This window comes from Sciurus carolinensis, chromosome 6, assembly GCF_902686445.1.
Source record: "Sciurus carolinensis chromosome 6, mSciCar1.2, whole genome shotgun sequence".
NCBI lineage: Eukaryota > Metazoa > Chordata > Mammalia > Rodentia > Sciuridae > Sciurus > Sciurus carolinensis.
Window position 1 is genome coordinate 29,109,624 of NC_062218.1, and position 14,240 is coordinate 29,123,863.

The window sequence follows — 14,240 nt, forward strand, 5'->3', positions numbered from 1 at the left end:
TGTTATTTTTTGGTTAAATTTCCATTTCTGTAAATGGGGAGGTCTAAATATATGGACATTACTCTGAGGGAATGTCAGGAAGTGTCCTTTCCAGCAACCAGCTGATAGGTCACTTGTGCCCTTACATAATTATTAACTTTGTGAATAGTTAATTAGTTCCCCCATGTACTAAGTGAGGATGACAATAGTACCCACTAATGGGGTTATCATGAGGGCAAAATGAGTAAAATACACATAAAGTTATTAGAACATGACACAAGATTAGCATTAAATAAATGTTGACTTTTATCATGTCCTTGCTGTTGTATTTTGATGCTCTTTTCTAGCTCTCAGCTGGCTAGTTTCTTTAATGTGTATTAAATCTGGGATAAAAATGGCCATGGGTTTTAGCTAAGGTATGCCACTCTTGGAATCTTCCCTTGGTTTCCTTCTGCAGGTCATCTACTTAACAACACATGGAAATAGATTCATCTTAAACTCAGAGGTGGGGGATTGGTTGCTCCCTGGGATTGGAGCACATGTACATCATTTTGCCCTTGTACCAGGACAGATAAAGTTCTCCTGACATTCATGGACCATGGCTTCCAACCCTGACCTCCAGCTTCTGTGAGTGCTGTGGCCTAACTTTAGAATGTGGCTAGATCTGATTGTCTGGGACATCTGTTGTTCCCAATCTGCCTTGCCTCTACCAGTATAATCATTCCTTTCTTTCTGTAGTTCTACACCAAAATGAATGACAAGCCCTTGTGACTCTGAAGAACACCTCCTTCCTCCAAGAATTTCATAAAGGCAAACCCTCTGCCTGAGGACAAGCATATGACAGCAGGTCCCCTCATCCCCACTGTGGGAAGCTACCTGGAAACCCGTGTCACACTGACAACAGGCTACAAGCTCCTTTACATACCTAAGTAATTGTTACTCTCAGGTAAATCAGCCTGGAAACAGCTCAAACTTCCTAATGACTGATTTGAGAGCCATGGGCATTTTGTTATGGGAGTTTCAGCAATTTCTAAGCAATAAAGGATGAGCACCACAAAGATCTCACTCCCCTCTCTCTTCTGTGCTAAAAGAAGTTTTGATGATTCTTACTTCTTATCCCCCAGTAAATATCTTGAAAAGGAAAAGTTGCTACACAGCATCCATGTCAGCAGTTCCCTTCCCTTCTGCATTACCTGGATCCACACCGACTCATTGGTGGGGCCTGGGGCCATCAATTTCTCCAAGTCTCCTTTCCTGTCATATTGAAAGACGGTCCCTGCCAGCTTATAGTTCCCATTCCACTGGATAATAAATCCTCCATTCAGATAGTATTTTTCTGGGTCTTCACTCCTGATGGCCAGGAAGTTTCCAGCTGCCTTGATTTCCATCACTCTTATGTCCCTTGCTCCTTTGGGTATGAGCCCGATGTCAACATAACCTAAGAATTGAAGAGAGAATAGTTAAAAAGCCATGCTAGCTTCTTGGCTGAATACAGTCTGTTTCTGGCCCATCATTTATCCTCTTCCAGCATCCCCATCCTTTTGTGCCCTTGCTGAGTGGCTACTGGGATTAGCAGAAGTACCAATTATGGGGAATTTTAAAGAGCTTGACCAGGAGCAGAATTTTCAGGAACTCTGCAACTCAATGTGTACATAGTTTTGTGAGAAGAGGTAAAATAAATGCAGAAGAGACACTGTAGCTTTTTTTTTTTTTTTTTTTTTTTTTTTTTTGGTGAATGCAGCATCTATTTTTCTGTGATTTTATGTTGCTAATTCAGACTGTTACAACTCCCAGCTAACTTCCTGCTAGCATTTCTCCCATCATTTGTTGTTGCTGTCAAATTAGTCTTCCTAAACATAGCTTTGGATTCATACTTTTCCTCCTCTCTATTGCCAGCAGGTTAAAAAAAAAAAAAAAAAGACTCTTACAAGTAATTTAATCCTGGCTTCCATTCATTAAGAAAATTCTGGAGGAAATCGTGCATTGATTGCCACCTGGCTTGTTTGAATACATCCTTTGATGAGAAACTCAGTTCTGGGCACAGCCTTTGCTGTTGGACAATCCCACTCATTAGAAATGGGCCCACCCCCATTTTCCCTTTATGTTTTGCTAAAATAGGAATTTATAGTTTATTTTCGTGTGTTCTTATCCAGCCTTCTGAAGAAGCATACGTGGATATCCGTTTAAAGATGACGACCAGCTCTAGCCAGAGTCTCCTCCTCACTTACTGGTTGTCCTGGTAGGAGGTGCGCTGGTGAAGAAGGGATCAGCACAGCCGTTGCCTCCTCTTGCAGGCTCTATTCAAAGCACGTCATGTTTCTGCATGATTTAGCTTCTCAAGAGACATCACTTCATAGAATGGAAAGAACCTGACTTCGTGAAAGGAGCCCTGGGGCACTGGAGTCAGAAGACTTGTGTTCTAGTCTCTACGTTGTCGTGAATCAGCTCTGACTCTAAGTCATTCATTCAACTCTAGCTTCACAATGCAGGGACTGGATGATGATTTTGAGACCTCTCTTCACTCTAATACTCAACAATTTTGTTTTTTTCCAGGCTGCCATTCTTTGTTCCTTTAACTTTTTCATACAAAATACGGTTTTAAGGCTCTGATCATCCTGTTTATTTCCCCATGGATAAATACTATTTTTTTATTGTACATTACAATTATACATAATAGTGAGATTCATTTTGCCACAATCATACTTGCACATCACTTGATCAGTCTCATTCTGTGGTACCTTCCCATTCCCTCTCCTTCTATCTTCTTGATCTGCTTTCCTTTCTGCTCTTCCTTCTATTATTGTTATTTTTTTACTGTTATTTTAATTGGTGTGTACATATATGAGTCATTGTGGTACAGTCACATAAGGACATAGCATAATGTGGTGGATTTCATTCCCCAGTATTTCCTCAGGCCCTACCTCCTCCCTCTCTCTGATCCCCTTCCTCTATGCTATTGATATTCCTTTTATTTTCACATACATAGGTTTTATTGGCCTGACAAGCAATACCCTCATCTCTGTCATCTGAAAGTGCCTGATTGCTCTGTCTCCCTCTGATACTAAAGTAGTATGGGTCCTGGGGGCCAAATGTTGGCCTGTTCAGCAGGAATTATTTGCTCAGAAACTGGATACAGGCCATAACCTCAGCCTCACTTTTCACATTGGAATCTCTTATCCAGGGGAACCGAAGTGTGAGTCTTGTAGTATTCAATTAAGTTTCATTTGGTTCCCCCACATGTGCCTGAAACACCTGATTAAACTGACTAATGCAAAACCTCCTTGGGGAAGATGTTTATTACATGTAATTGAAGCTAATGCATTTTTTTAAAAATGCCAATCAGGTGTTGCTCTCTGTAATCATCTTCTGACAGAGTGTTGAGTGCCTTTCATAGAACACATGTAGGGAAATCAAATAAATGGCTTTAAATATTATACCTTCCACCATGATCCTTGCTTTAAAAATGGGGGGAATGATATTGACCAAGGTATATTGTTATAGTGTGTGTATGTACAAACATGAAACCCATCATTATGGACAATTATAATGCATCAATAAAAATATGGAAAAATAGGTGAAGGGAACAGATGGAAAAAATGATTAAAAAATTGTTTTTATTCTTCCATTAAGATAATCCTAGAGTTGGAAATATTTATCATGAGCTGATTAATTTTTTATTAAAATAAAAGAATTCAGCAAATATCAGTGCTGTATCTTCATTGTTTTTAGATAGGAGAAGGCTTGGTGAAAATAGCTCCAAAGCACTAAGAATGATGAACAAATTCATCCAGCAAAATCTGTTTTCTTACATCTTCTCCAAGGCAAACATTAGCTATTTCTGTCAGTATTGGGGGAAGAGGGAAAACAAAATCTTTTTATTATAATTTCTTTTTTAGTTTTACAGACTGCATTTTGATTCATTGTACACAAATGGGGTACAACTTTTTGTTTCTATGGTTGTGCACAATGTAGATGCTTACCACTGGTGTAATCATACATGTAGATAGGATTATGATGGAAAACATAATCTTGACCTCAAAAATGAGCCTCTGAGTCCATGGAGACCATCTGGAGGAAGTACCCCATCAGTATACCAGTCGTGAGCACTTTAAGTTAAATGAATACTCGAGGTCTTTGAGAATGGGGCTTTGCTTCTGAAGATAGCATAAGAGACATCATGAACCATCAGTGCTAATACACACCTTATCTGATTCTTTAAAGTTCATAAAAATGGACCTGACTCATTTGCATACTTGGTCTACTGTCTTTGTCATGTCTAATAAAAATGTGTTCTTAAAGAAGTTATACTACTAACACTGGGCTATTTATCTACAACAGCCAGCTTGCTTTCTTCAGATTGAGGCTTTTAATTCATGGTCATCAAGATGATGCTCACTGGAGGCCAAACTCTCATGATTTATATAAGAAGGCTCCTGGGAAAAGCTGATTCATCTTCTGATCCGAGGCACCAGAGCATGCAGATACAAATCTGTACTCAGCAGGATCACAGATCACAGAGCAAGGAATAGCTATATAAAAGTAAATGTGCCTGGAAGATCTTTTAAGAAGTTGAATTGATTTGCCCTTGACTTAGAGTTTTAGATTCGATTATTTTAAGAGAGAGCAATCAGGGTATGAGAGTCCTATAATACACGGAGAGCAAAAATAACCATCTTGCTAGAAGCCAGTGGAAAGAAAAGAGAAGGAACAGACTGAGGCAGCTTCCTGTTCCTGAATGCTTCTAGAACAAAGGATTACAGCCATAACCCATGGAGAGTCTTTAGACCTCTTGATATGAAAATTCTCAAGCAGAGTGGCCAAGCATTCTCCCTCTCCTCCCATCCATTCTAACCTGAGAAATGTGCTACAGAACAGACTCCACTTGGGCTTTCAGAAAGCTGTGTCCGCGCTTATCATCATCGCCTTTGGATTCTGCCAGACTGTTTCCTTGTGTGATGCTCATCCTCTCTACATGCCTTCCTTAGTCCAGGTCCTCATCCCCTAAACATGGATTCATGTTATAGTTCTTCGCACTGGGTTCTCCCACGACAGGCAATTTTGTATATTTCCAGTAAACTCATCTCTTGAGTACCAACCCTCTCATTTTATTTACTCACCTAAATTCAAGGTGGTTTTGTTTATATCCATATTATTAAAGGTGAATTTTATATGGTAACTATTCTAGTGACATAAAAAGGTTTCAAGATGAAAGTCTGAGCTCATTCTGGTTGTGATTAGGTAAAGGAGGTAGAAGTTGGCTGGTAGTTTGGGCCTTGAATTAAGTGATCTAGTTAGCCATATGAAAGTTCCAAGGAGCTCAGAGAATGGGTCCCTGATTCTCAGTAATAGGGAAAGCAGTGTGAGCAAGACCAGGTTAACTAAGTGATCACAGGGCCTGGCAAGAGTGAGGTCTAGAGAAGCTAAGGCCAAAGAAGCAGACCACTGGGGTGGTTTTAAGAAGTCTGAGATGCTTGGGGCTGTGATTGTGGCTCAGTGGTACAGTGCTTGCCTAACATGTGTGAGGCACTGGGTTCGATTCTCAGCACCACATACAAATAAATGAACAAAGATTCACCAACAACTAATAAAAATGCTTATAAAAAAAAAAAAAAGAAGTCCAAGATGCTAAAAAAGTCAGTAAAGAGCTAGTTGATGTCTAAGACCAAGGCAGGTAAATAAAACAGAATCCAGGGGTGTAAGCAACAGGAAACAAACCAAGGCTGAGGAAACTGGACTACAAAGGGTCCATGTCTTAGGCCAAAAAATGGGCCATGAGAGATCAAGATAAATATCACAGCTCTGAGAAAGAAGCCCAGAGAGTTCTTGGAAAAACAGAGCTTAATGTCCATCAACTTCCTTCTGAACAGGCTCCTTGTTTAATTCCCACCTAATGGTCAAGTTTCAGCGCAGGGTCTTGGGCCTGTGACTTCAGTGGTATAAGACAGAGAAGGCAGTGAGGTGAGCCCTCCAGGCCAACTGCACTATAGATCCTCAAATTCACGCTTCTCAGACATTGAGTGAATGAGTGAATGAGTGAATGAATGCATGAATGCATGAATGAACTAGGCAGTGTCTGATATCTCTACATAATATATGTACTCTGGTCCCAAGTTCTTCCATTTCTAGACACTTAATCACAGTAATCATGGAACTATGCCTGATGCCACCTATTTTCTTTCTCCAACAGTGGAAAAGGGAAGCTGTTATGGGGAGTTTACTTGGGGAGGCTTATGTTCCCCAAGTATGGTACTAATTAAAGAGAAATATGGTACCATCAGGCACATGACATCAACTTTATTAAACAGATATCTCTACAGAGAAAGACAGGAGCTTTGTTGGGACATTCCTCGAAGGCCAGGGATACAGACACCTTCCTCTTTAAACTGTGCCCAATTTCAGCTCTCAGATATCCACAGGCATAATCAGTCCTGAGGCTATTAGAAGAGAAAAGATAAAGAAAATTTCTCACTCAGGGTCAGAAGGGGCCTCTGAAGCTGAGGTCCAAGGGCTGACTTCCCAAGGCCAATGGTTCTTTAGACCAGAACCTTGTCACTTGTCTGCTGGCCTATTTTAATTCCATTAAATTAATATTTTTAATATTTTAATATTTTCTCTTAAAGCACCCATAAGAAATAAACAAAAGAATTTACCTAATCTTTCATGCCTCCATAGCCCATGACAGTAGGGACCCTCCATTCCTAAGGCCTCTTGAGATGAGGAGGAGGAGGAGGAGGAGGAGCATTTGACCACCAGGGGCACTTTAATTGCAGACTTTTTCACCTATACTTCTTTTTAAACGACTCTGATAAAAAGATCTGTGAGCCAAAGTAAGAATTAAAGGAAAAGAACACAGAAAGAACCCATGGATCAATCCGGTCATGTGGGGTTTGAAGGACTTTTTAATTATTCTGAGAGATTAACCATGCATTCCCATTATTTCCCAGTGCCAGTCTCCACCTCTTCGCTAAATTCATTATTCCTGGTGTTGCCTGATGGTTTTAATTTTCCCCAGAAAGAACACACTGGGTTCTTTCTTGGCCACAGTTGTAAACAGATAATAAGTCTCTGAGGATTTGATGCATAAGCACTGGAATATCAAAGCCATGTCCAAACAATCACAACCCCCTCAGAGCAAAGGTAATGTTCTCTTGACCCGACAGATAAGAGTCAAAAACACCAATTTTCTGAAATCATCCACTGCCACCCACCACAGAAACCATAGTCAGAAGTAGAGAGATGAAGACAAAAGAATATTTTCAGACATGCATTATGAGAGCAATGATAACAATTTATGACTTTGGACCACAGTAAGGAAGGGACCCTAACCTGAAAGTCTGGCTTTTGTTCCCAAAGAGTTAAAACACCAGACCCAAAACATAGGCAGGACGTCAAGAAGGAAAAGATCTGCCTCAGATATTCCCTCAACATAATTGTGGAATAGTTAATGATTTTGTCTCCTTTATTATCAAAAGAATGTGGAATCAGTCTTAAAAGAAACTTTCTAAACTTAAATTGATATGAGCACTTACTGAATACCTACTCTAGATACAGACAGGTAGTTTGAAGTTGAGAAGGGTAATGCCAAAGACTAAAGGACAATTCTGCCCTCAGTTAACGATGGCATCAGGGGAAAAACTAAACATAAGGTGAAATAAGGCGGCAATACAAGACAGCATGAAAACAAGCACAGGAAACAACATATAGGACGTCTTTGAAGAGAAGAATTAAGTTCTCTCTTTTTGACTTTGGACTTCACATTAATCAACTATTCCAATGCAATCTAGTTGCATTTCATAAAATTTTGCCTCACTTGCTATCATTGGCACAGTGGGTTGGTGGTAGCCAGGATTTTATGGTGATCAGCCTCACTAAGCACAGAGCAAAGGTAGGATCTGGAGAATGTCTTGTGGGTCTATGGAGCCAAGACCTCTTCACTGGATGTTGCGGAGTCCAGAGAGAAAACTCAATTTCCCCAGTGTGCTGGGGTAACAGGGTCAGAGAGATATGCAGGCTATGTTGGCCATGAACAGTTGAAGGCTGACACCATTCCTTGGATGCCAAGAACCATCAGAATCCCTCAGGTAGGAAATGGGTAAAGGAGAACTGAAAGCATGAAGGAGCACAGAGAGGTCAAACACTCTGCAGTGAGGCTGTGGCTAGAGGCTCTGAGACTTCCGAGGTGAGTGCAGGGTGGGAGGGCAAGATATTCCTTGTCCCTTTTTCTCTTCCCCAAGAGACTAGGACAGAGGGGGGGGGGAAACAGAACAAAAACCCATTTTCCTAAGGTTTAGAATGTTAAGTGGAGAATATTAGGGATGACAACTCTGGTTTTTAAAGGAGTTAACATAATGTTAGGAGCACAGCATATCGGAGGCCCAAGAATCTCTATGGAAAAATAAAAATGAAGTAAAATGAAGAAATGTGTTTTTTAAGTGTGACTTTTTATAATTTAAGGAAATAAGGCAATGCCTAAATAAAAAACATTTATAAAAACTTGATCAACAGACATTAGCCATCATAGGGTGCTTAATCATAAGCTTAAAACATACTAAATTAATATTCACATCCCTAGCAAGTAATCTGAGGGGTACCTCTTATTCATAATGAAGCTATCAATCAAGGACAGAGAATAAAATCTTTTAATGCTAATTCTAAAAGAGCAGGACAAGAATTACATTTAACATTGCTGGTGGGGCTGCAAATTAGTGCAGCCACTCTGGAAAGCAGTGTGGAGACTCCTTAGAAAACTTGGAATGAAACCACCATTTGACCCAGCTATCCCACTCCTTGGCCTATACCCAAAGGACTTAAAATCAGCATATTACAGAGATACAGCCACATCAATGTTCATAGCTGCTCAGTTCACAATAGCCAGATTGTGGAACCAACCTAGATGTCCTTCAATTGATGAATGGATAAAGAAACAGTGGTATATATATACAATGGAATATTACTCAGCCATAAAGAATGATAAAATTATGGCATTTGCAGGCAAATGGATGAAATTGGAGAATATCATGCTAAGTGATATAAGCCAATCTCAAAAAACCAAAGGACAAATGATATCACTGATAAGTGGATGATGACACATAATGGGGGGTGGGAGGGGTTAGTGTTAGGGTTAGAGTTAGGGTTAGGGAGAGGGGCAGGAATGGAGGAAGGAAGGACTGTATAGAGGGAAAAGAGGGGTGGGAGGGGTGTGGGGAAGGGAAAAAATAACAGAATGAATCAAACAACATTGCCCTATGTAAATTTATGATTACACAAATGGTATGCCTTTATGCCATGTACAAACAGAGAAACACCATGTATCCCATTTGTTTACAATAAAAAAAAAGAATTACATTTAAAAAATTTAACCTTAGTAGTTCAGTAGTCAACAATGAAAAGATAGTAATAGAATTTTTTAAAAATCCATGTTTACTAGGGAGCAAGATGCCATGCCATTAAATGAAGAATACACTGGAAACTCTTGGGATTCTACTTCGTAGCTTCACGGCATCACCTCTGGGTAGCAAACACTGTAGGGCCCCGTTCCCTCGGGTCCTACTGCTGTAGCGCATGCTGGACTTCCTATTTCAATATTGACATCTACACAAAATCCAGAGAATTAACAGCCTAACCCCCCCCCCAAAACAGCCCGGACCATGGCTGGTGGGACTGGTGTATCTCACCTTCTAATGGGAAAACTCAGATATGCAAGCTCTACACCGACTCCTGACGCAATGGCAACAGTTCAATGATGCATCCTTTCGTGGCTGTCTTCACATCCCTCTTTCCCTTCTTCAACACCTTACTGTTATTTTCCCAGACCTCCTGTTTCCCAAATAATTATTTATTCCTGAATTCTTATCTTAGGGTACACCTGGGGAAGTCCAACTAAGATACCCTGAGTTCTCTTCATCCTCTCCAAGCCTAACTTATTTCCTTCTCCCAAGAAAATCACACCCAGGCTACAAATCATTGCTGGGGCCAAAGGACAAGAGAACTATTTTCACTGAAGACAAAGCTGCACAGGGTCATAGTGGATAAGGTGTGAGGCTAGATTACTGGAAGTCAAAAACTACATAAAGAAGAAATCTTGTTTATGATAGTTACAGGGAAAGAATAATGAAGTGTGGGTAAAAGAACAAAGTGGGGGAAATGTTAGAAGAACAGCCTTGAAAGTCAAAAGGGAACATTGGGTGGCAACTCCTTCCAAGGAGCAATTGGGTGTGAGGGAGAACTGAAGCAACCCTACTTCACATCTTCACATCTCCTGAGATACCCTAAAGGTATCTCAATTCTTCTGCCTTTGAACCCATTGTTGGCTTCTCTGCTTTGCTATGCAGAGCCTGCCCTTGAATTTGCCTTCCTTCTGACCAATTTCTAGTCTGTTCTCAGGGCATTGGCCTTCAGCCCTGAATCCTCTTATGTTATGGTTTGGATGTGAGGTGTCCCCCAAAAGCTCACATGTGAGACAATGCAGGAAGGTTCAGAGGAGAAACGATTGGGTTGTAAGAGTCTTAACCCAATCAGTGAATTAATCCCTAATGGGATTAATTGAAGTGGTAGGGTGTGGCTGGAGGAGGTGGCAATTGGGGCATGGATTTGGGGTATATATTTTGCATCTGGAGAGTGGAGTATCTCTGCTTCCTGATGATGTGAGTTACTTCTCTCTGCCACATTCTTCTGCCATGATATTCAGTCTCACCTTGTGCCCTGAGGAATGGAGCCGGCCTTCTCTGGATCATGACCTCTGAAACCGTGAGCCCTCAAATAAACCCTTCCTCCTTTACAGTTGTGCTGGTCGGGTCATTAGTCACAGCAGTGAAAAAGCTAACTAAAACATCTTGTCATGTATATTCTCAGAGAATCCACTCCCAGGGATCACACTCTCTTCCCTGTTCCCATGAGCAGCCAGCAAGGTCATTTCAGATCTCTATGTCTCTGTGATGCCTTCTGTATTCGTTTAGCAATCAATTCTCTCTCCCTCTTAAAACTACCCAGGAGCTCTTTCTCCTTTGTGCTGAGGGCTAGACTCCATTTCAAATTCTTTGAAACTTGCAAACTTTTTTTTTTTTTTTTTAAGTACAAAACCTAGGAATCGAACAATTATTTTTGTGGCCTCTGTTCCAAGTCCCCTGACACTCCAATCATTTATTTTTTCATTACCAGATCCTTCTTTCTGCTTAAACATCTTCCTTACAGTCTGGCAGGCAGAGCCGTCTCCTAGGCATACACCACAGCGATCCTCCGTTGCATTGGAATCGATCTCATAGTCACAGCCAACCATCTGAGGGAAGAGAAGTCAGGGTGAAGAACACTGGCAGGAGACCCAGAGCTGCCTAGACCTTTGACTACTTGTCCCCCTTTGTTCTTCATAAGCCTGAGTAGCAGAGTGCAAGGCCACAAGGTCAAATGCTTGTTTTCTTCTCCTGTCGGAGGTCAGAGGAGAATCCAAATCATTCACCAGTGGTTAAAGCAATGGTTAAGGAAGGACAGTCATCCCTCATACCCACAGGGGACTATTTCCAGAACTCCAGCAGATACCAAAATTTGCAGAAGCTCAAGTTCATTATATAGAATGGTATGTGTTTGCATATAACTATGTATATCTTCAAGTCATCTCTAGGTTACTTACAAGATCTAATAAAGTGTAGATGCTATACAAATAATTGCTATACTGTATTGTATAGGGAATAATAACAAGGAAAAAAGTGTATGTTCAGTATATACACACTCTTTTTTCCCGGATGTTTTCCATCTGGGGTTGGTTGATACCACAAATGTGAAACCTTTGGATACAGAAGGTGACTGTACTTGTTAGAAGAGAGAGAGGCACACACACTGAGTGAGGTCTCAGATTTTCTCTGGGTCAGAGGCAGAAGTGAACACAGTTCCAAAAACCTAACTACAAAAATGTCTTGGAATTGGAGTCCGTGGAGCAGCAAGTCTCTTCACATGTGCAAATCTTACACCCCTTCCTCTCCACTGAGATTTTCCAGGGGTGATGTAACTACTGCATCTGTAATTTGGTTATTCAAGGACAGTGAATAACCAGAAGAAACCTGGCTCAATGATGAGAAGATGCCAGTCCCAGGAGGGATGCAATCTTAGACTTATCATTGGGCCTTTAGAGCTGCCCATGACCCCAGCTCCAGTTCACTTGAACTTGGTCACATCCAGTCATCCTGACCTCCCTCCCTCCAGCTGCAGAAGAACAACCAGTTCTTCCAAGATGACTTTTGCTCCTCTGCTGTGGACATAATCCATTCTCAGTGTTCTGCCCAGCGGTCCTCCTGAACCAGTTTGTCAATAGGGTCAAGTCTTTCTCATCTTGAAATGCCCAGGCTACAGAGGCGTGTAGCGTCAGGACTTGAAGAATCATGACACTTTGACTGAAAGTCATGAGGCACCTGGGGCATCAACTGACTCTCTCTGCTGCCTGCTTTCTTCCACGGCCGCGTGGGAAAGCTGCAGCATATCCCTTTATATATAACTTTCTTTCCTGTTTGGAAAGAAGAATTGTGCCCAAGTAGGTTCTTTTTCTTCCGAAGGATAATTTTCTTTCTAATTTTAAAGTGACCTCAAATCTACTGAAAGGAAGGTTAGTCTGAGTCTTAATGCTTTCTTCCACCTAAACAGAATTAATGCCCACTGACAGAAAACAGCACTATTTCTGAGGTTAACTATCTCTAATTTCATGTAGGCACAAACACTGTGTAGCTTGACTCAGTCAGGGAAAAAAATAAAGTTCTAAGAGAGTTTTTAAATAATCAAAACTTAATTATGCTAATCAAATGAAAAGAAAAAAAAATTCAGTCAAGTGCCTGCAGGGGTTGAAAGTAAAATGCCCACATTTCACCAGTGGTAAGTTGATGTCAAGTTTGAGCATCCTCTAAGAAACTGACCTTCACAAACCATATTCCTAGTGACTTTCATTCCTTCACTGACTTGAAGTGAGCCAGGGAAACTGACTCTGAGATATATTAATTTTAAAGTGTTTTCTTTAATTTCCACCAAGGAAGAATAGATTAAAATAAAGAATAAAGTATATCATGCTAAGTGAAATAAGCCAATCCCCAAAAAACCAAAGATGATGTTTTCTCTGATATGCAGATGCTAATTCACAATAAGGGGTGGGGTGCAAGGGAAGAATAGAGTTACTTGAGATTGGATAGAGGGGAGTGATAGGAGGGGAGGGGATGTGGGGATGAAAAACACAATTCCAAAATTTATATGAAACCATAAAAAAAAAAAAACCAGAATAGTCAAAGTCATCTTAAGCAAAAAGAATGAAGGAGGTAGTACACCACCTGATATTAAAACGTACTACCAAGTTGTAGTAGTCAAGGTAGCACGGGATCGGCATAAAATCAGACACATAGACCAACAGGACAGAATAGAGAGCCTAGAAATTAAACCACACATCTACAGTCAAATGATTTCCAACAAAGGTGCTAAGAACACACATTGGAGAAAAAAATCATCTTTTCAATCATGTTGGGAAAACTTGATGATCATATGTGAAGAATGAAGTTGCACCTCTCTCTCACACCAGCCACAAAGATCGATAAAGTTTTTATTTGGATTTACATGAGGACTAGCTGTGTGGTTGAGATTCCTATATTCTTTATTTTCATGTGTACTCTTATGATGAGCCACCAATCTTATAATAACTCTAGGACATCTCCATTAACTGCAACCAGAAGGACCCACATAAAAAAGTTCTTTTAAACTTCTTTGCATACTTATACTTATTATTGCAAATTCAATTATATGACATAAACCATATCCTGATTGTCTGATTTAGCAACATGTTTAAAATATTTTTCTGTAAAAGCAAATGTGCTTATGAAGCATAATTTTAAGTGATTGGAATATCCATTATACAGGTGGCATGGTTTATCTAACAATTTCCTTTCCCCCTTTCTCTTCTCTACTGTTGCTATAATAAATAACGATGCAATAAATACACTTGTTGGTAAAAACAAAAAAGAAAAAGGAGAAATTATACCCCATTTATGTACGATATATCAAAGTGCATAAATGCATTCTACTGTCATGTATAACTAATTAGAACAAATAAAATATTTTTAAAAATAACAAAGGAAAACATGCAAAACAATCCTTGGAATCCACATCTTTCTTTCTCTTTCTCTTCTTTCTTTTATTGGTTCTTTTTAGTTACACAAGACAGTAGAATCTATTTTGACATGATTATACAAGCAGGAATATATCTTGCTCCATTTCAGTCCTCAGACCCTCTCCTTCCCCCT

The 14,240-nt window shown here is 40.2% G+C and overlaps 1 protein-coding gene across 1 annotated transcript in view; it reads right to left on the reverse strand.

Annotated features, from left to right (window-relative positions):
- The window catches only part of Adamts12 (ADAM metallopeptidase with thrombospondin type 1 motif 12), a 319,480-nt gene that overhangs the window by 81,062 nt on the left and 224,178 nt on the right, over positions 1-14,240 (reverse strand). The window contains exons 14-15 of the mRNA XM_047556801.1: positions 11,134-11,254; positions 1,173-1,417 (exon numbers count right to left, since the gene is read on the reverse strand). Coding sequence (XP_047412757.1) covers positions 1,173-1,417; positions 11,134-11,254 — 366 coding nt within the window. The remainder of the gene's footprint in view (positions 1-1,172; positions 1,418-11,133; positions 11,255-14,240) is intronic.